Source organism: Phragmites australis, chromosome 1 (genome assembly GCF_958298935.1).
Source record: "Phragmites australis chromosome 1, lpPhrAust1.1, whole genome shotgun sequence".
Taxonomy (NCBI): Eukaryota; Viridiplantae; Streptophyta; class Magnoliopsida; order Poales; family Poaceae; genus Phragmites; species Phragmites australis.
Window position 1 is genome coordinate 50,020,653 of NC_084921.1, and position 23,259 is coordinate 50,043,911.

The 23,259-nt window shown below is 42.9% G+C and overlaps 1 protein-coding gene and 1 pseudogene across 6 annotated transcripts; both read right to left on the reverse strand.

Moving 5' to 3' along the window:
* Nucleotides 1–8,362: 8,362 nt before the first annotated feature.
* Nucleotides 8,363–12,165, reverse strand: LOC133924983 (F-box/LRR-repeat protein At1g67190-like). 6 transcript variants are annotated; one of them, XR_009910876.1, is made up of 3 exons: nt 11,669–12,165; nt 9,752–11,216; nt 8,363–8,513 (listed from the first exon to the last, which is right to left on the reverse strand). XR_009910876.1 is itself a non-coding variant. In XM_062370764.1 (3 exons), exon 3 carries the CDS (start codon nt 11,060–11,062, stop codon nt 9,809–9,811), a length of 1,254 nt encoding a protein of 417 aa, XP_062226748.1. In that variant the 5' UTR covers nt 11,063–11,216; nt 11,352–11,479; nt 11,669–12,165; the 3' UTR covers nt 8,760–9,808. The 6 variants fall into 6 exon arrangements, 1 of the variants encoding a protein (XP_062226748.1); XR_009910875.1 differs by lacking the exon at nt 8,363–8,513 and adding an exon at nt 8,760–9,104; XR_009910872.1 differs by lacking the exon at nt 8,363–8,513 and adding an exon at nt 8,760–9,130.
* Nucleotides 12,166–18,313: 6,148 nt separating this feature from the next.
* On the reverse strand, nt 18,314–19,609 carry LOC133885782 (bZIP transcription factor 29-like; annotated as a pseudogene).
* Nucleotides 19,610–23,259: the final 3,650 nt, after the last annotated feature.

Genomic DNA, 23,259 nt, shown 5'->3' on the forward strand with positions numbered 1-23,259 from the left:
ATCACATTCAGGGTTGATAGATAAGGAAGAGTGAAAGACAAATTTATGGTAAATGTTAGTGAGAGTTTTACTCTAAAAGATGTGGTTTTGGTGGAGCATTTGAGATACAATTTACTTTCTATATATCAGTTGTTGGATGAGGACTTGGAAGTGCATTTCAAATGCGATGCTTCTCAAGTTCTTGATTCCTCAAGCGCTTTGGTCTGTCGGATTTCTCGAGTTAGGAGAGTCTTTGGAGCCGATTTTCCTGAGTTTTATGGTTTTTCTCGGTGTTTATTTGCACAACCTTCTTCTAAGTTTTGGATATGGTATAGGAGACTAGGGCACATAAGTTTTGATTTGCTCTCACGGTTGAGTGCTCTAAAATGATCCGAGGATTGCCCAAGCTCAAGTTTGAGAAGAACATTATTTGTGCTCCTTGTCGGTATGGCAAGATGGTTACCGCCTCTTACGCACCAGTCAATCTGGTGATGACTGAATGATCGAGAGAACTTCTCTATATGGACATTGTTGGTCCTTCTCGAATTTGTTCAGCAAGTGGGAAATAGTATGTATTTGTCATTATTGATTAATACTGTCGCTACTCTTGGATATGCTTTCTTGTGAGCAAGTATGAAGTGCTTTCGCACTTTTAGAGCTTAGCTTTGAGATTGTTCAAGAAACTCGCTGATGCATTAAAAGCAATTCACAGTGATAATGACATCGAGTTCAAAAACCATATCTTTGATGCTTTCTGTCTTGAACATGGTATTGAACATCAATTTTTTGCCCCACGCATTCCTCAGCGGAATATCATGGTTGAAAGAAAGAATTGAACTTTGGTTGAGATGATTAGGACGATACTTAATGAGCATAGGACTCTTAATAAGTTTTGGGCAGAGGCTATTAGCACAACTTACTATATCTCCAATCAGATTTTCTTGCACTCGATTTTGAATGTGACTTCTCATGAGCTGTGTTTTAGGAGGAAACTGAATGTTCTCACTTAAGAGTTTTTGGATGTCGTCGCTTTATCCTAAAGTGTGACAATCTTGACAAGTTCGAATCGTGTTCTTCTGATGGGATTTTCTTAGGTTATTCTATTCGTGGTCATTCTCACAGGGTTTATAATCTTCATACTAACACCATCATATAGTCATGTGATGTGACCTTTTATGAATCAACTCACTGTGCTAACTCACTTCACTCATCTACAAAGATGAGTGAAAACATCTTTGTAGATGGTGACCTTTCAGCTCTCGGTGATGATCAGGATGATCCATCACTTCCTGCTATCACACCTGCTCCTGAGCTGGCTCATGCTTCTTCTACATCGGTAGAGGGTCCTGCAGCCTCTACCTCCACTTTAGCTGCTTTTGAGCCTGCACCAGCAGCGCTTGAGGCTGAACGTGAGACTCTACAACACATTCAGCGAAGACATCCCTCTTAGCTGATGATCAACGACCTTGGCGAAAGGGTAACACAAAACTATGAGCAAGGAATTCGAGATGTCGATGATGGATGAGCTCAACTTCTTCCTTAGGCTTCAAATTCACAATGCAAGTGTGGTACATTCGTTCACCAGACGAAGTACACAAAGGACCTGCTGAAGAAATTCGACACGAGCGCTGCAAAGCCCTTGGTGGGTCCGATAGCTACCCCGATCGTACTTTATCCGAATGAAGAGGGCGAGGCAATAGACCATCGAGAGTACAATAGCATGATTGGCTCTGTCGGAGGGTGAACTCCTGTCGCAGGGATCCTGGGGGACCCCTTTTTAGAGATTCGGCTGGGGGGATGATCCTGAATATGTTCGCCGGAGAAATAAATGGGTATGAATGCGATGGTCGGTGGGGTGGAACGATCCAATGCGGAACGGAGTAAATGCACTGGTGTTTAGACAGGTTCGGGTCGCACGGAGGCGTAACACCCTACTCCTGTATGAATACTATAAAAGCCCTGAGAAAGTCCCTCAAGGATGTTGCTGGTTACAAGAATGTTTATCTATCTTAGAGCCTGGGGCTCTTTGTTCTTTGGCCTGTGATCTTCTCTTCTTTTTTCCTCTACACTTGCCGTTCTGTCTCTCTTTCTTCTGTTCTGTCTGCTGCTTTAAATATCCGCCGGCAGTAGCGTACCCCGAACGGAGGGGGAGCGCGAGTTCCGAGACACCATAAATGGAAAGGGCGTCATCATTTCCTCTGGGTGAAGTGACCGGGGGTGGAAAATGCATCCCACGCCCGGTCATCCGTCACCATAAATGCACTGGCAACGGGCGCCGTGGAGAGAGCCCACCGGGCAGCCGCAGAGCGACCTGACGTGCCCGCCCTGTCTTGTTCCCCTGCCACAGCAGCACGACAGACGGAACGCCTTGGCCCTTACGATGTTATCCCGAGACGGGCCGGATGGCACGGGATATGACCCGTGCAATTAATAACCCCACGCCCTTCTGCCAGAACGTGGCAGGAACTGACGCTGAGCGCGGCGGGAGCAGTTGGAGGTGACAGGCCACGCACGCTCTTTAAATGCGGCCTTGGGCCTTTGACCGGCTGACACCTCATCGGTGGGCCCCTCGGGGGCCACTGTCAGGGGGCTCTCTGGGTTGTAGGGGAAACGAGTGCTCGGGGGTCACTGTTCACCTCCCCGAGCACTCTCTCCCGAGAATGCCCTTTCTTGTCCTCGGGGAACCGAGTACTCGGGGGTACTGTCCACCTCCCCGAGCACTCTCTCCCGGGCACATTGGTACGACTCCTTGGGGAACTGAGTGCTCGGGGGCTGCTGCACGCAGCCCCGAGCACTCTCTCCCGGAACTTCCTTCAGTGGGTCCTTGGGATACTTGGGTGCCCGGGGGGGCCACCGCTAGTGGCCCCGGGCACGTTTCTCCCGGTACTTAGCTTTCCTAGTCGTCGGGGGACTTGGGTGCTCGGAGGTCACCACACACCTTCCCGAGCACTTTCTTTCCGGCACTTAGAGTTCGTGGATCATCGGGGAACTGGGACGCTTGGGGACCACCGACTGTAGCCCCGAGCGCCCTCTCCCGGGACTCGATCTTTTTTACCTTGAGGGGGAGACTCCACGGGATGGCGCCATATGGCGGATTACTGGCCTGGCCCCGGGATTCGGAGACCCCCGGTTCTTGATACACCGACAGGCTCCCTCATATATCTGACGGTGACAAGACCCCACATCTACTTTCTCGTCTGCTTATGTGATGGCTTGCAAGCATCACCAAGGACATCTCATCGCCAAGATGTGAAGCACATTTTGAGGTGTCTCAAACACACCTTTGAGTATAGTCTTTGATATTCTGCATCTTGTTCGCTTTCTTTTTGAGATTTTTCAGATGTCGATTTTGCTAGTTGTAGGATTGATAGAAAGAGTATCTCGGATACTTGTCATTTCTTGGGTATCTATCTTGTTTGTTGGTTTTCTTGCTCAGTCAACTGCTGAAGCTGAATATGTTGTTGCCGCTAAATGTTATTCTCAGATCTTGTGAATGGTTACCAACTTGAGAGATTTTGGGTTAGGCTTTAAGAGTATACTACTTTTGTGTGACAACACCAGTGTCATAAACTTAGCCAATAACATAGTCCAACACTCAAGAATCAAATACATAGATGTGAGATTCCACTTTTTACGAGACTACAATAAGAAGGGAGACTTGACTTGAGATACATAGATACCCAACACCAGCTTACCGATATCTTTACCAAGCTTTTAGATGCAACAAGATTTGCTTTTCTGAGGAAGAGCTTGGAGTGTGTCATCCCTATAACATTGTGTGACAGGAGTTATAGTTGTACATACTCTATCTTACTTTTATTGCTTTTGCATTGCATAACATTGTGTAAGCTAATTATAATAGTTGTATGTCTTTCGTATTTTCAGTTGCTAGTCTTGAATTTAGACTATGTTGAGTAGTTACGCGGAGTAATCTTTTAATCTTAGACTCCTCTTAATGCTTTGATGTGAAACATTTCAAGTAAGCTAGCTTTCCTAAAGATGACAAAGGCAATTTTATGAATCATGTCGACTATGAAATGTTGTATTCTTAATCACCATATTCGTAATTGCTTTATCTTAGTCAATACTTGTATTAAATCTAGGTTAATGAATATCTTGCTCTAATCTTCTTGGTTCAAGACAGTGGATTTGAGAACACTGCATTATATTTTCTATCTTTGTCAAATGTTTAGCTTATGATAGAACATTAGAAAAACATGTGTTCCTTGTATCATAAAGACACTACTTGACTTGATCTTATGAAAAACTTAAGAATTTATGTCATTAGAATAATTTTGAATAATTAAGTTTCTTGTGCTAAAATATGATCCAATACGGTTGTCTTAAAGCCTCGAGGTATTTTTCATACCCAGTCGTGTGACACTTCGCTTGAATAAGAGGCAACTTGAGGATAAAATTAATTAAAAAAATGTGTCTAAATGCTTAATCTTCTTAATCATTTGATCTAACTAAGTCTTAGTTTTATACATGAGTGTTTGCAAAGCCTAGTGTCATAAATGCTTGTTTGCCAAGTTCGAGATTAAAGTTTGCTAATTCTTAATACTTGTCTTGCCTCAGCACAAGTGGATGCTTATGTGGTGGTCGTTTTTACCATGATTCAGCTATATGAACTTAAATGTGCCAATAATTCTTCAGGTTTAGCCTGTGAAGCTTCATGCTTTTGTGATATTGTATCTTTTTAAGCTTTTATACGATTGTGAGTTCCTCATTCTACTCTCCATAGCCTTTTTTATGTTTATAGCATTTGCAAATGCTTTGTGATATAATTATAAAAGCTCATTATGATGCATATCCATTCATTGCAAGATGTTTTATCTTTGATATTTGCGTTGCCAAAGGGGAAGAAAAAATACATTAAATCACAAAAAAGAATCTTGCATAATGAAAATTGTGCATTCATCCAGAGAGAGTTTGTTGTTTTTGGCTTGTCCTTCTATTCGGGCATATTCATTCATTCTCTTCGGGCTTATGAAATCTCATTAGAATTGCATATTCATTCATTGCAAAATGTTTTATCCTTAATGTTTGCATTGCCAAAGAAAAAAAATACATTAAATCACAAAGAAGAATCTTGCATAATAAAAACTGTGCATTCATCAAGAGAGAGTTTGTTTTTTTGGCTTGTCCTTCTTCTCTTCAGGCTTTTTGCAATCTTTCTTATGCCAAGTGACATTGATTTGCACTTTCTTTTGTTTTTGTCACTTTGATGAGCTTCTCTTGTTAAAAGTTTTCAAACCAAATTCTTATGTCTTAAGAGTTGTCAATGAAGGTGATATACCCTAAAGGCAATCATATAGATGATTGTATCACACGTCTATGTTCATGTACTACTGAATAATCTGTTATTCCAAGAATGACTATTGTTTATATTGATTGGCAAGTATGTGACTTGTTCATAAAACTCTTTATTTACATCAGGATATTATTCTTAGTCGATCCCTGATCGTATATCATTGTGATGATACATAAGACCAGCACAGGTATTGATTGATGATAACATTTTATAGATCATAGGTATAGAGATACCATGTCAATAATATGGATATTTATGTTAGAGAACATAATATTGGATAGACCCACCTTGAGATACCGCTGGAATTGTTATTTATGATGCATCATCAGTTGTTATCTCAAATGGTGTACCTGCAGGATCCTTAGACATGAGATCATCATTGATTCCTAGAATATGTAGTGGCATACTTTGAGGATATCAAATGCTATTCCGTAACTGGGTTTGTCATGAAACATGTTGTGAGGTATGAGCGATTAAGATAGAATTTGCCTCTCCTTGATAACGGAAGAGATATCTCTGGACCCCTCGAGATAGTTGGATTGAGAAAATACATGACCATGCAAATATGATTAAAGAGTTAATCATGATAAATCTACTACTTGATCAAGTGAATGGTCGAGCTATCACAAGGGTGACACATATCTCGCCTTGAGCTTGGCTGGTATCGTGAGGTGAAGGGATCGGTGTATGTGTATATCAAGGTTCAGCCGATATGATCTTTTATGTATACACGGGAATCAACATGTCATGCTAGGGACCGCTATTGATTTCGGTTTGAAAAAAGTTTTTGAGTCGTAGCCGCTTGTGTATGAACCTAACGGGTCACACATTTAATGGGTTGAAACAAAACATGTGAATTGGATTCGTATATGAGTTTTGATTGAGTTGTGATACATGAGAAGTTAGAGTTCTAAAGGGCTTCCAACATGGGAGCCTATTGGCGAGCTCTATATAAAGAGAGGCGTGGGTAGGGCGTGTAGAGGTGGTGCCACTCCGAAACCCTAGCCGCAGCATTTCACATGATCTCCCAAAACCCTAGCCGCACGTGCGGTTCTAGCACATTGACGTTCGGTGTTTCTACCCAGTACGTGTGGATACCGTAGAGGCGCTGCTGCTATTGCGGCGTTGATCTTCTCGGCGAGTTGAACGTGACTTGGTCAAGGAGCACGACCATCTGCTCATAGTTGGTCGAAGAGCATGACCATCTGCTCGGAATTGGTCGAGGAGCGTGACCACCTGCGTGAGGCTAGTCGCGGATTTGATTGAGAAGCTACTCGAGGAGTTTGACGTGCACGACGTTGGATTGGTCTACTCCAACTCTTCTTCTGCTACACTGCGCGTTGAGCGATAACAATCTATGATCTCCTACTATCATGATTTTCTAGGTGAATGTGGTAGAATTTTTTTTTAGTCTAGCGTAGCCTACCCGTTCCCTTACAGTCAATGCACTAATAAGGGGGAGCTTGAGAAACAAAGTTGAAATGTGCCTTAGTTTATATGTGATGAGTGATTGACAAGGTTATTAATGTGGTTTGATGATTTTGGTATTACATGAGCATGTCTATATATTGTAATTATGATCATGACTAACAAAAGTTGCACTCGCCAGATGATTCAATGCTGGAAAATTTATAAACGTTGAATAGTCCGGTGCTCAGGAAGATTTCACGATGAAGGATTTTGACTCAGAAGAGAAAATCCATTGCAACACCGGATGGTCCGGTGATGGTTAGCAGTACACATCGGATTAATTTTTCCAGAGAGGTTGCAAAGCTTATATTGTGAAGATGTACATACCGGATGGTCTGACAATTGAAGATGTTCTCGCCAGAGAGTTCACTAGAGCAATTGTTCCAAAAAGGTTGCAAAATGGGGTGACTGGTGCATTTGTACTCATCGGATGATCTGATGATGGAGGAGTGTACACCAGATGCTTCGCTAGAGGATTTTCTATGAAGTTTTTAATGGAGTCAGAATTACAAGCACTGGATGGTCCGATGCTCAGAAGGAGTGTACACCAGATCATCCAGTGTTCATGATTTTTCTGGCATATGTTTAAATTGAGAATTATGATTTTTAACTTACTTGAGATGAAGTTACATATATGTTTGTGCTTCTTATGATGTGTAGGTGATGGATGCAACTTGACGGTCAACGGTGGGGTGCTTGCTGTCGGGCGATGAAGGATGTTGGACAAAATTAAGGGTAATCCTAGCTGTACACGTGGAGATCAAGCAAAGCATGGAAAGACAGATGAAGATGTCGTATTGATAAAGTCAAGTGAAAGGGATATCGATGCAAGTGATAAGACGACACGAGGAATCGGGAACGGAAGAGACTTACTGGTGGTCAATATCGCAAGACAGAGTACACGTGTCGATATCGGATCGCTTGCTTAAGGTATAAGCAAGTGATGGTGAATCACTTTGACAAGCGCGAAAGGCTGTTTCATGATTTGATCTCAAAACCGTGAAGAAGAAGTGCACGTGACATCATCATGAAGCTTACGTCGAGATAAAGCTAAGTCATGAAGGCATCACAGCTGTTCGATGGATGAGAAAAAAGATGGATGAAAATGCTCTCAATAGTAGATATAAGTGTATCGAAAGAAATGAATATTTTAGAAATAATTTAGAAAACTTATAGGTCAAGGAACTTAGATTATAAATAAGAGAGGAGGACTGGTTGAACCATTTAAGCCAGTCATTTGAGAGTTATATGGTAGGATTTTAGGAAGAAGAGATGAGTACTTAGTTTACGTATAAGGTGAGAGTTTTTGTATGCAAAATATATTCTAAGTAGCATATACGTGTATCGGTATCAGACTGATACGGATACAGGATACACTATTTTCTAGAAAACCTAATACACAAATATGTTTTAATTTTTTTAAAACAATAATAATTTGCAATGCACGTTTATATTATCTTAATCACTTAGAGGTTACTATTATCAATATGTCATATCAAACCAGAGCATATAGCTAGATTTAACTCATTAGTAATTTACATATGAGATGATAAAAGGTAGATCAAATTATACAATATCAACACTAATTTTCTTTGTCGTCTTCACAACATACAAAATTGTTTCCACTCCATATGAATCATAACCAATAACCAATTTTATTAGCCAATTAACCTGAAAAGAGGAAGAGCCAGAGAGAAACTCACCACCGCCACAACTGGGAGGGCGTCGCGAGAGACAGCTGGCGACGGCTCTGCAGGAGGCGTGTGGAATTACGAATGACTTTGTTAGGTCATGCAAAATTGCATATCCAAAATTTACATAATTGTTTTTTCAAATACTTGCCGGATACATATCCGACGTGTATCGATATCGGATACGGTATGCAACTTGGATACAATGCCTTCTGAAAGTATGGTGTTTCAGAGTTGCCAATACAACAACAACAATGTATTTGTCCCAAACAAGTTAGGGTAGACTAGAGGTAAAACCAATAAGATTCAACTAAAAAGATGATGATAAAACAATAATAAATAAAAAGTACTAGTAATAGCAAAAAAGTAAAAGTAATTTTGGTACAAAATGATTGATGCATAAGTTATAATTTTAGCACATGGATAACTAACTTTCACGTATTTCTATTCATAGATAGTTCTGTGAGGATATTCTATTTCTTCAAGTCTCTCTTTACATACTCCTCTCATATTAGATTTGATTGACACGTCTCTCTTCACATTATCTCTTAATAACCTCTTATGTGTCGGTGACTCTTGAGGCCTCCATTGAATATGTCCAAATCATCTCAACTGATGTTAGACAAGCTTTTCTTCAATTGACGTTACCTCTGCTCTAGCACACACTTCAATAAGTCTGCCAATCCCTGTCACAAAAATAAGGGCTAAGTGACACAAAGGTCGGATAACAGGTACATTCACCAGTTAGACAAAAGCCATTAAGTAATATGGCAGAGACGACTGGCTCTTAAGCAAAATCATGAAACAACAAATGGCCAATTATAGTACAGGGATCTAATTATAAAATCGCATAACTGCTTGCTAGCTGGTACTGTGCCATGATTAAATTACATCAAAATTCCAAAAGCTACCAATGTAGCAGATACGTCTGCTCATATCTCCAAAAGGTTGGTAAATCAATACAAACTTAATGCTCACACTTAATGTTTTGTAATAACTTAGAAGGACGATATCAACTACATGAGTTTTATCGGGAAGCATGTACGGCATACTTCAATATCCAAGGCTTACATTATACTAAGCTGGAGCCTGGATTTGAATCAATTATTGTGAAATTTTTGTTTTTGCCACTAAGGATACTGCACATACAAAGTAAGACTGAGCTAGAGGACAAACATTAGACCCAAAATGAACCATTTCTAAAAGGCCAATAACAGGGGGAGAAGTGCAGGAACTGTAAATGTAATAAGACCATGCTGAATAAAATGTTTTGAGGCCACAAAACAGAAAATGTTACCTGATGGCACGGCTTGAAGTGAACGAGGACAAGGATGCCAATTGAACCTTGTAGATATCACTCATATTCAAATTGTACATCAACATGGACATACTTCCTCATGAGACAGACTATAAATGAGGTGAAGCTTGCTAACATCTGGCGCTCTTCTCGTGTTTTTGCCTCAGAAAGAACACCATGAATAACAAGTTTCTTGAGATTTGGACACCTTTCAATCATACCAAATACCCAGGGTCCAAAGTGCTCACTTATTACTGTCCAACCAAGTTCCAGAACTGAAACATTCTCCAGTGGTGATGATCCCTGCAGGCTGTAGTGAAGTAACCCGTCTCGTAATTCATAACTCAATGAGAGATGCCTAAGAAGAGGAAATGAAACAGCCAAAGTTTCTGAGTCCACAATCTCATCCTCATCGTCAAACACAACACCCCAGAACCGTAGCATTCGCAAGTTGGATGCTCTGGATATCATGCTATAGAACTTTGGCCAGACTATTGTGAAGTTACTCACGTCTACTACCTCCAGATGATCAGTACTGTCCCCAACATCCAAATGTGTAACACTGACGTCATCAATTTTAAGATGCTTCAGTGTTCCTTTCCCGATAAGCTCAAACAAATCAAGGTTCAAAGCATTCAGGTGTAGAACCTCCAAATTATCCGCATCAAGTATGATCTTGTCTACACCTACTGATTTTGCAAAGAGGCTCTTCAACGTATGGCTTGTGAGCTCCATTGTAGACTGTGGATCTGAAGTGACAATCTCAAGGATGTCAAGTGCCAGTAACTCTATCTTCGGGCAAGCAGCAACTAAAAGGCTCAAATCCAAGGCTGAAATACTGACATGACTCAAGGAGAGGGATTTCAAACAAGTGAATCTCTGATAGCTCGGTTCAACGCCTGTGATTGTGTTATGGTCCAAATCCAACACTTCGAGTTTCTGCCTGCCGCACTTTTCCAGGATGTTTACATTAGGGATCGTCCTGACATTGTAAGACAAGTTCCGGAGTGTCTCCCTGGTATACATGAGCCACGCAATCACAGGTGCTGCAGAGAATTCATGGGTGTTATCTATATGAATCGAGAGGCACTGCAACCCCCTTGTTTGAAATATAGTCTGTGTGATGACAATCTCCAGCTGACGTGTAGTCATGTCCCGAGGAAAGTCATCGGAGTTGAAGGACAACAAACGAAGGTGCCTCCTGCAGGCATCCCGCCACTTGCGGCATACAGCAGAGGCCACCATAACATCCCGTGCAGCACCAAGATGGGAAAGAATGTTGCCAATGACTTCGATAGGGAGGTGCTCCATATTTCACACCCAAAGAAAGAACCACCGAACCTTAGCAACTAAAATCTAATGAAGAACTTTCTCCATCACAACCAAGACAACCTTATAGCATGGAGTTACAGACATTTCAGATGCACATATGAATAGTAGGTTCAGACCTCATTACCTTCCTTTCCTGCAAAAGGCAGAAGTGATAATTAGCAAGTAACACCAATGATTTAGTAACATCAGTCTATAATTTCTAGAGACTTTGTCAAAGCTCAGGCCCAGTGACAGAGATACCAACTTGTCCAGTAACGACATGACTCACCCAACCAATTTTGAACAAACCGACACAAGCAAAAGCAGAGTTGGCTATCATCGAGCGCGATTTCCCAGTGAGAAAATCCCTCTCAACACCTTGGAAAATCGCCCCTCCAAATCTAGATCAAGATCAGCCTATTTAGACGCAGAATTGAAAAACTATGTCATGCAATTCTTCGGTTGGATCACAAAAACGGCACATAGGAAGATCGAATACAGAAATTCACCATACAAATCTTCAATTCGAACACGGCGAACAATTTCCTACCAAATAAATTGAGTGAGACAGAAGGGAGGGGAGGAGGAGGGAGAGGATAACCCGACCTTGATCGGAATGGCAATAACAAAGTGATGATGACCGCGGCGTGGCCGAGAACTTGACCTTTGGCTGCGCGTTCTTGCCAGATCTGCACACCACAAGCAAGTTCGTCGTGGCGGCACCCCAGATCGACTTCACCCAACAACCCCTGTCCAAACCGTCGCGTCTTCCTCCACTCCGGCTGCCGCCCGAGGCGAGACTGCGCCACTGTCTTCGTCCTAGGACCCACGTGGCCGACGCGTCGGCGTGGATGCAACGGCTGAAGACCGGGCAGAGGCGGGCGGTGGCAGCGCAGGTCGCGAGAACGGGAGAGGCGGCGCTGACTCTCGAGGCCGAGGCGTCGGACTGAATCGCAACCACGGTGGCGCTGAATCGCGACCACACGGCGCAGGTCGCGAGAACGGGAGAGAGGCGATGCGTTGCCGCAGTCCTACGGCCACGGGTAAAAGAAAAATCGGGTGATGAGGCGCGGGCCGTTTTGCCCGCGGCGTGCCCGTTGGACTGAATGTCCGTGCGTGTAATGGGAATAAAAAGTTTACCTACGATAATATTATTGATTTATCATGTCTTAAAACATTAATTATGTAATTAAGTATGTATAATTATTATAAGATTATATTTATATATGTTTGTTTGTAATACGAGCTTTAAAACGTGTTTCAAAAATTCGTTGTAGATGGTTTAGAGACACTTAGAAAGCCTTGACTACTTTGGAGGTGAAGAAATATGAAAAAAGGAATAAAAAGGAAAAAGATTGTCCTCACGGTCTATATGGGATCATCTACGGTCTAACCGACAGCGGGAAGCCATATGAGCTTGCCATATGGGTTTCTCGCGGTCTAACCAACCCATTCTGTAGTCTGACCGTCAGAAACGCAGAGGCTCACTAAAGAGGATCGATCGGTCTATCTTGTGCTCTCTCTCATTTTCCCTCTCACTCCCCATTCTCCCCGATCCCTAGAGAGAGAAGGTGAGGTTCGTCCGTTGTGTTTGAAGGCCAAAGATCGTCGGTGAAGATTTGTCCGAGCTTCCTGTAGGTTTCTCCGAGCTCCTCCCCTCTTCTCCCTCGCTGGAGGAAAGTTAAGCCTATACACCACCACAGGGCTTCTCCGAAGTAGATTGATGTCACGTCCTAAAATGCTAATTACGTAATTAGGCATGCATAATTGTCAGCGTATGTGCTTTCACATGTTTGTCTATCAAAAATCGGTTAAACATGTCTCAAATACCTTAGAGACGATTTAGAGCACTTTGGAAAATCCCTACATACCTTGAAGGAAAAGAACGAAAGAGGCTGATGAGGGGAGACGTAGAAAAATTTCAACAAAAGAACCCCTCGCGGTCTGACCAGTGTCACCCGCGGTCTGACCGTCAGGTGCACTGCCACGTGGGCTGCCACATGGAATTTCTGCGGTCTGACCGCCTAAGCTCGTTGTCTGATTGCTAGCACACAGAGGCTCGGGTTAAGTGGATCGATCACTTCTTTTTGGTCTTTCCCTCTCACTTTTCTCTCACTCTCCCTCCCTCCACCCTGACCTAGAGAGAGAAGAGAGCTCTAATCATCACGTTCGAAGGCCGAAGATTGTAGGTGGGAACTCCCACGAGCTTCCTAGACGACTTCCCCAAGTTTTCCCCTATTTTCCCTTGCCGGAGCTCCGTTCATCGACCGCAAGCTTCACCACCACTCTAGGAGCCGATTCGCGAATCGGAGTTTCCACGAAGCATTCCAATCCAATAGAAAGCTTTCATAAGGTGAGGTGAGCTATCTCCTACCATTTTTTGTTGTTTTCAAGCTCGATTCGACCCTCGTGTCATTTAGGTCCAAGTTCAACCTAGCCTAGATCCAATTCATGGGGTATTATGAGTTTAGCTAAGTGAACGGTGTCCAAATCACTTTAGAAATACTCCAATAGTCCTATAGAGCATTTTCGTACCCTTCGTTATCAAAGGTCTCGCCGGAATCCTCGCCAGCGACCCCGCAAAGGCGCTGCCGGTAAGGTCTGACGGTCTGACCGCTAGTTGGAGACCAGAGAATCCGAGTTAAAAACTTATACATGAATCTGATCGCCACTTGGGCCGATCTGATCGTTGGTGGGCGATCTGACCGCCACCATGCCTACAGTCATACCGCTAGAGGCCAAAACTCTCTGCAAGCCACCGGTCTAACCCCACCCTAAGGTTGGTCTGACCGCTAGACTGTGAAGGCTAAGGTGAGGCTATGTTAGCTTATCCAGAGTTTCAAACTTTGAAACCCTAATCCTTTGCAGATGTTTTTGAGTCGTAGCGCTCTACTATTACTTGAGCATGCACATTGCATTCTTTTTGCATTGTTCGTTTATTTAAGCATTGCACCCATGTTTCTTTTAGAGAGCGTCGATCTGACAGTTCAAGGAAGCAAAGATGACACCGGTCTACCACACTTCTGTGAGTTTTGTGCGGATAGTATCAGGCAATCGACAGAGTAACAAGGCAAGTATCTAAGTATATTGCACCCTCTATTCTATTGAATGAAGTCTAAAATTGATAAATTATACTTATGTATGTCGCATGTGTAGTGAATCAAGTCTCGGGCTTATTCGGGTAGAACCTATATTGAACTGCACATCCTCTACCTTGAGTTGTTGATTATCCTCATCCTTGTCGCCTCGGTAATGTTGTTGATGTCTAGCGTAAGAGTTGTTCGACATTCTTAGCAATGCATAGGTCCTCGGTAGAAGTCGAGTGATGGTAATACCGTTGTTCGCTAGCATAGGGCTCACTTATGGTTTACAGATACTTTTATGATATTGAGATGTTTGGATGAGTGGTGAGTATGAGGTGAGATGTGGGTAGTGTTAGGGATGCTTTCTGCTTAGGAGGAGTCCTCGGTGCAGTTCGGGAGAGGAACCCGGACACCGTAAAACCGCTTTGCATTGTTTAAGCACTGACCGTTGGCCGCCGTTGGCTTTAGCACTTACCATACTCACAACATGCTAATCTAATGCTAAGCCGAGCTAAATACCTTTGTAGCTGAGATCATTTGGGCCCGAATATCGATAGTGTGAGCGGAAGGGCTTATAGGGGTATCGAGTTCGCTCCGATAGTAGTTCTAGATATTCCTGTGCCAAGCGATGCATGATCAAAATGGTTGGGGCTTATTGGGAAAGATTGTCATGAGTACCCCCTTATGTGCACTTTAGCAGGTGGCACAAGCCGAATGGTTTTTGTGTCGTGTGGGTAAATGAGTATCCCCTGCAGGGTATAAAAATAGTTCGAACTGTCGCGCTCTCGGTCATGAGCATGCCTTCTGTCCATGCACACCATCGTAGAGTCACGAGTTGTGGTTTGTGGTTGGATATGTTGGTTATGATGGAGATGGTTTGTGTTACATATATGTTCATTATGGTTCCAGTTACATTTATGTACAGTTGGTTATTGCAGTGTATATTTGTATTGTTATTGGTTATGTTTAGATGCTCACACATATGTATTCAGGTTATGGGCATATGTGTTTTACTTAACCTTGTGACCTTTTTTCTTGTTAATGGCCCAATGCATAATCCTTGGAGTCGAGCTATTTATACGTACTTTATATGGATTAAGTCTTGCGAGTACTTTCATAATCAGCTGCTCTACAGGTTTTGCAGGTGAGGAAAAGGTGGTTTTTGCTACTTTACGCCCGCCAATGCTACCGGCGGGAATGAGTAGCCAACTAGTCGGAGGTCGTGCTTTTGGGTGAAGTTTAAGGGCATATGGCTTCACCCATCTTTTGATGTCTTTAGTTTTTGTTTCCGCTATATAGTTTTTTTTTTTGGTTAAGAGTTGATCAGTTTTAGTATCTTCCTAGATCTCTTTGTTGTAAATTATTGAGCTTGTAAATGGTTTAATTACTCGCTGTTTATTAAGCTTGGTTATGATTGCTTATGTTGGAAAGACATGTGTTTCGATCTTAGGTACAAAACACGTGTCGGGACTATTGAGATGGTATTCTGATTAATGATCAAGGTTGTGATTATGAATAATGATCCTTCTGATGATTAATTAGAATACTGTTTGGATGGTTCCTCACAATTGATCTGCTAGAAAGCTTCTCTACACTAAGGTGAGTAATCTTCTACCATTTTCCTGTCGTTCCTGAGCTCTAATTGATCCTTGTGTCATTTAGACCTCAGTTCAACCCTAGCCTAGAGCTTCTCCATGGGGTGTTTTGAGTTTAGCTTAGGAATGTTGTCCAAATCACCTTAGCAGCACTCCACTAGTCTCATAGAGTATTTCAGTACCCTTTACGATCAAAGGCATCACCAAACCTTTGTCGAAGGCCTTCAAAGGTGCTACTGGTATAGTCTCACAGTCTGACTGCCATTAGGGTCGGTCTGACAATTGGCATACCATCGGTCTGACTACCAGATACCAAAACCTTTTACACGTCGGCGGTCTGACCGCCACTTCAACACCAGTCTAACCACCAACCACTTAAGTTACATGCACTTAGGTTGCCTTATCTGGGGTTTCAAACTTCGGAACCATAATCATTTGGTGATTGTTTGCAAGTGTTTTCGAAACACGACGCTCTATTAATATGCAAACATGCATCATATGCACACTTTTTTCATCATTTGATTATTTATGCAATGCGTTTTTGATTCGTTTAGAGGGTGTTACGCCAGCGATCCAAACGAGTGAAGGCGCTACCAATCTACCAGAGTTCTATGAGTGTTACGCTGGGAGTATTAGGCAACCACTAGAGCAGCAAGACAATCATCTAAGCATATTGCACCTTTGTTGAATTGAATGGAGTCTAAATTGATAAGTTGTCGCTTATGTATCATTGCATTGTTAGCAAGTCGATGTCGGGTTTATATGGGTAGAACCAATATTGATTTGCATTAACTCTACCTTAAGTTGTTAATTATCCATATCCCTGTAGCTTTGATAACATTGTTGATATCTAACTTAAGAGTTATTCAAAATGCTTAGCAATGCATAGGTTCCTGGTAGAAGTCGAGAGATGTTGCAACCAATGTTCGTGAGCTTAGAGCTTACTTATTGTTTACAAACACAATGACAATGATATGAGTTATATGATATGTGAGGACGAGACGAGATGTGAGCAGTACTAGGGGTATCTTCTGCACCGGAGGAGTTCATTGGTGTAGTTCGGGAGAGGAACCTGGATGCTATAGATCACTTGTATCGTTTAAGCACCGTCCGTCGGTGCAGTTGCCTTAAGCACTTTTCGTACTTACTACATGTCGCATATGGGAATGATAAGCCGAATACTTTTGTAGTTGTGGCTTTTTGGCGTGCGAGTCAATGGTGTCGTGGGCATAATAGGCTTACAGGGGTATCCAGTTTGCTCCGGGAGTAGTTCTGGATGACCCCCGGATCTATCAGCGCAATATCAAACGGTTAGGGTTTATTGGAAAAACTTGACACGAGTACCTCCTTATGTGGGCATGTGTGGCCATGTGAGCCGAATGGTCCTCGAGTCATGTAGGTAAAGGAGTACACCTGCAGTGTGTAAAAACAATTTAAATTGCCACGCTCTCGGTCATGAGCATGTTTTTATACATTTTTATCAGTCGTAGAGTTTCCAGAGTTTGGAGATGGGTAATATGGAAGGGTATGTTGGAAATGGTTGTTTATGACTATTGATTACATGAGATGGTTCCAGTTACATTTATGTTCAAGTTGTTGGTTACAGGGTAGAAAGATATATATGATTAAGTATAGATGCTCACACATAGCTGTCAGGTTGCTTACACATATGAATTTAATTAACCTTGTAGTATATTCCTTACTAATGACTCAAGTGCATAATCCTTGGAGTCAAGTTATTATATGTATCCATTATGAATTAAGTCTTGCGAGTACCTTCGTACTCATGCTGCTCTTTCCGATTATACCAGAGCTTGTATCTGGATACTTCACACCCGCTGATGAAGGTGACATGAATGAGTAGTGCAAACTGCTCGTGTGGTGAGTTTTTTGGTAGAGCTTAAGGGCATATGGCTTCACCTAGCTTTTGTTGGTTTATAGGTGTTGATTTTCCGCTATGTAGTTTCTACTTTGGTTATGAGGTAATATGTTCTTTATCCTCCTAGCTTCCTTTTGTTGTAAATTATTTTAAATGGTTAAATATCTAAGAACTTGTAATATAAATTAATTACTCACTCTTTCTTAAGTTGTGTTGTGATCTATATGTTGGAAAGACATGTGTTCTGATCTTAGGCATAGAACACGTGCTAAGACTACTGGGATGATATTCCGATTAATCATCATGATCATGATTAAGCTAGTGATCATCATGATGATTAATTGGAATACTATTTGAATGGTTTCTTACATGATTTCTCTAATAACTCACTCAGTACGATATGGCACCATAAATAAGCAACATAATTCTCATCAGCAAAGTTGAACATACGCAAATTGCAATCCTGAATGCTCAGGCCTATCCTTGTCCTTAATCCTTAAAACAACAGATCGGATAACGCAAGGAATTGCGTTCTGCCTAAGCTTCCCTACTGCTGTGACTGCACAACACACATTGTAGAGAATGATTGTATATTATCTTTTTTAGACGAAAACATTATTTCTTCAACAAAATATCGAAACCCATCTCCACAACTCCCTGCAATGTCCTAATCAGCCATTTTCCAAACTTAGTATCATTTCATCAGCCAACCAAACAGCCACTGCAACGGATTCAAACACGGAACACAGCTTTTAAATTCTTACGGATAAGATGAAAATGTGAGTTCAAAATTTTAGACATCTGCAAAGCATCGATTAACAAAACACCACCCATTTAAATCCTTGTATAAACATGGTGAAAAATGATGATATAATATAGAGGTGATTGATTTACAACCCACATCATCCAAAAATATTCAGATTGCCTTGGTCCAAGAATGTATTCTGTGCTACCACCCATTCGGGTTCAAATGATCATGAAAAAAATTGGCACAGAATCAATATATTATTATGCCATAAAATCTCCATTAGCTCCATAGAACAAACATGCAACATTGTCAATTGTGCTAAGAGCGTAGTAGCCTCCGGCTGCAATACATGTACCTTATGGTCAAGCTCTTGAATGTACCTCATCTTGCGCTCCTTTGACCCCGCTGCAGACTGTCGATTCATCAGAATCCTAAAAAAATCCACAAGTACAATGCTCAATTTCCAAAAAAGGGATGAATGTCCCAAACATACGGAGAAATGAACACCTCTTGACTCTCTTGGGGTCCTTCAAAGATATCTCCGCAAGTCACTCGTTTGCCATGATCTTCTTCTTCTCGGCATATGTGAACTCACTGTTTGCAAACTCCATATCAAATAGTGCCATAGCACCTCCTTCCAGGGACTTGCTCCCATCCATCGACAGATTGTGACAATGTCAGGACTTGCCCCCGTCCTTCCTCTCTACTAACGTGGACTGGCTCTCTGTCGTGCTCCCAGTGCGCATGCCGCTCGCGTGCTCGTCGTGGTGCTCTTCGGAGGAGTTGAGCGGGTCGAGCCCATCCAGGTCCATGTAGGCGTTGATGAGGTCATACAAAGCCATGTCGTCATTGTCCGATCTGTAGCCCTCTGCCTCCGTGGCTGCCTCGCACTTCAACAGTGGCGGTGGTGACAGTGGTGGACTAAGTTGCATGAAGCCAAAGGGGATGTCGATTTGCGACCGCCGGTGTCCCACCCTCCTCAGCGGTAGCCCGAATGGTGGCGGGTTAGAGCTCGACAATGGCGGGGAAGGTGGTATAGCGGGAGCCGCACCCAGATCGGTGTACGGCGGTGATGGGAGTGAGTCGAACAAGAAGAAGATGGGTTGGTATATAGTGTGGAGTTTCTATCTATTACAATGAGAGAACTCATTGTTAGTTTATAAAGGGGTGGAGGAATCCCCTCCACTTTGGTAAAAAGTCCACAACAAAGAGGAGAGGTGCCTGGGTGGGCCTCTTGTTCATGGTGAATTACCATGACATACATGCTTTATCCAAAAACCCAATGGGAACAAGGAGAATCATACATACCGTCCTTATGATGCACACATTGCCTCATTAAAAACCTCATATGAGAAAACTTTAGGTAAAAACTCACAAAAGGAAAAAGATTAAAATGCATCTTTCAATCTTCTAGATTGATTACTCTTTCACTAGGAATAAACTATTTGTCTTCTTGACTCAGTCATTTGGATTGTAATATCACGAAAGTTCTTCACCTGACTTTTGCACTTCTCTAAGTCATCTCATACCAATACCACGTACAAGCTTTTCAAATATTGCTAGTGATAAAGACTTAGTGAACAAATCTACTAGATTATCACAAGGCATGGAATGAGTCAGCATAATTTATTCTTTCTTCTGCAATTCATGGCTGAAGAATAGCTTTGGTGAAATATGCTTCGTGATATTTGACTTTACATATCCATTTGTATTTGTACAACACAAGCTTAATTATCTTCATAGATAATACTTGTAGAATTAACAACATTCACTCCACATGTATTTTGTACAGCTGAGTAACACATCTTAGACAACTGCATTACTTGGTTGTTTCATATAGTGCAATCATCTTAGAATGGTTTCTCGAGGTACCTATGAGCTTTTGCTTCACCAATTTCCAAGACTAAATGTTGTTTATAATATACTATATTCGAAAAATTGTAAATATGCAAAAACAGAAGGTCTATACTTTAAATAAACCATCAAACCAAAATCCTCATAAATTATGATGTCCCTGAGGGTTTGCATGCAAAAACCAAAAACTTTTGCAATTTCCAAAAAGTATAGGGCGTATTATGCAGAAATACAAAACCTCTGCGTAATTTCTATAATCCCTACGGTCTATCCATAAAAACAATATGAGATTTTTCTTTATTTTTCAGAATTTTTTGAAGTCCCAGTCTAATTCATTATGGGCCAGTTTTGAGCCGACCCAAATTAACCCCTTTTGTTGTTTTGGAATAAAACATCCAATCCTTTGCCAAGAGGCATGTTTCCTTATTCAGTTGAATCAAAAGGTGGGTGGCTAGGGTTTCCAACCTTACCCATCGCGTGTGGGGGCGCTAGCCTAGTGCTACAGGCATAGGGTGACGCCGATGAGGAAAGGTGGTGGGGGACGGCACGCGTGCACGTGATGGTAGGGGCCAGTGTCGTGGCTGAATCGGGCGATGCAGTGCTCGGGCCAGGGAAATAAGCGGTGGCGTCAACAAGTGCTATATTTTATGTTGCCATCGGTTATGATATTGAGAAACCAAGTTGAAATATGTCTTGGTTTACTTGTAATGAGTGATTGATATTGTTACTAATTTGGTTTCATGATCTTCTATTTTGCATGAGCTTTGATATGATTTGAGATTTTATTTGAGCATATTGATTATGGACTAATTGAAATTGGAGTTAGAGATATGTGTTTGCTTGTCTCATGGTGTGCAGGTGATGGATGCAACTTGGCGGTTGACGACGGGATGATCGGGACCAAGCGGAATGTTTGGTGCCAGACAATAAAGGAGGCTGGGTGGAGTCAAGGGTGATCCTAGCTGAACACGTAGAGGTCAAGCAAAGCATTAAAGGCGGATGGAGATGGTGTGTCGACAAAATCAAGCGAAGGGGATGCCGGTGCAAGTGACAAGGCGGCCCAGGGATCAGGAGCGAGAGAGACTTGCTGGCGATCAGGATCGCATGACGGAGTACACGCGTCGACATCGAAGCGCTTGTTTAAGGTGTAAGTAAGACGGTGAGTCACGCTTTGAGAAGCATGCAAGCGATTTCGTAGTTTGGCCTCAAAATCGTGGGAGGACTGGAGGAGTATGTGGCACTATCGTGAAGCTTACATCGAGGCAAACCTAAGTCGTGAAGGTGTCACGGCCATCCGATGAATGGAGAAGAAAATAGATCAAAATATCATCGATGGTATGCAGGAGTGTACTATAAGAGAGGGGTATTTTAGGGAAAAGCTAGAAAACTTAGTGGTCAAGTTTGTTTCTTAGGTCTATAAATAGATAGGTAGGGATATGGGAGAGTTTGAACCAGCTACTTGAGCCCCCTTGTGCCACCCATTTGAGAGCCTTAGAGCGGGTTTTAGAGGAGAGAAGGATGAGTGCTTAGCCTATGTAATATATGAGAGTTTTGAGAGATAAATCTTTATAATCTGCCTAACATAGGGCTGACCTATTTGAGTAATGAAGTTTATGTTTTTTGCATATGCTTGAATTCCCCTCCTTCTAGTTTTCCTCTATTGGTTCCCTTGCAAGTTTGCAAGTTTTTCGGTTTTCAGTTTTGATTTTCGTTTTGGTTTTTAAGCTGAAATTTCAGCATCTTGTGAGGTCATTCTTCTTGTTGCTAGATGCATAAACGCATACAAGTTGTCGGAGGATTAACTCCTGTCGCAGGGATCCCGAGAGACCCATTTTTAGAGATTCGGCCGGGAGGATGATCCTGAATAAGTTCGTCGGAGAAATAAATGGAAGTGAATGTAAATGCAACGGCCGGTGGTGGGGGATGATGACCTAGTGCAAGAAGAAGTAAATGCACCAGAATTTAGACAGGTTCGGGCTGCATGGGGGTGTAATACCCTACTCCTGTATGGATGCAATAACTGTTCTGAGGAAATCCCTCAAGGATATTGCTGGTTACAAGAACACTGGCCTAACTAAGAGCTTCAGGCTCCTTGTTCTTCGGCAGGGACTATGCCTTGTGCCTTGTGCCGGTCCTTGGTTCTTGGGTGCTTGCGATCTCTTGTTCGCTTGTTCGATTGGTTGGGCTTGGGTTCGTCCTCTTCTCTTCTGTACCGCCGGCTCTTTTAAGTACCTGCCGACCGAGTCATGCCCCGAACGGGAAGGAGGGGGCACGAGTTCCAAGACGTCATGACTGGAAAAGGCGTCATCATTTCTTCTGGATGAAGTGACCGGGGGTGGAAAAAACGCCGCACGCCCGGTCACCTGTCACCATAAACGCCCTAGCAACGGGCGCCGTGGAGAGGGCCCACCGGGCAGCCACAGAACAGCCCGGCGTGCCCGCCCTGTCTTGTTCCTCTGCCACAGCAGGGCGGCAGACAGAATGCCTTGATCCTCGCGATGTTATCCCGAGACAAGCCAGATGATACGGGACAGGACCCGTGCAATTAATGACCCCACGCCTCTCTGCCAAAACATGGCAGGAACTGACGCTGCAGCGGGAGCAGTTGGATGTGTCAGGCCACGCACGCTCATTAAATGCGGCCTCGGACCTCTGACAGGTGGACACCTCAGTGACGGGCCCCTCGGGGGCCTTTCTGAGTCATCGGGGCACCGAGTGCTCAGGGGTACTGTTCACATCCCCGAGCACTCTCTCCCGAGAATGCCCAACTTTGTCTTCGGGGTGCTGAGTGCTCGGGGGCACTGTTCACCTCCCCGAGCACTCTTTCCCGAGTACTCTTATATAGACCTTCGAGGAACCGAGTGCTCGGAGGCTACCACATGCAGCCCCGAGCACTCTCTCCCGAGCACTCTTTGTATGGATCCTCGGGGAACCAAGTGCTCGGGGGCCGCCGCTCGCAGCCCCGAGAACTCTCTCCCGGAACTCAACTCTTCTGATCATCGGGGGACTAGGGTGCTCGGGGGTGACCAGACACCTCC

Coding starts and splice junctions, on each gene's coding strand:
- LOC133924983 (XM_062370764.1), bottom strand. CDS start 11,062: ATGGAGCACCTCCCTATCGAAGTCATTGGCAACATTCTTTCCCATCTT.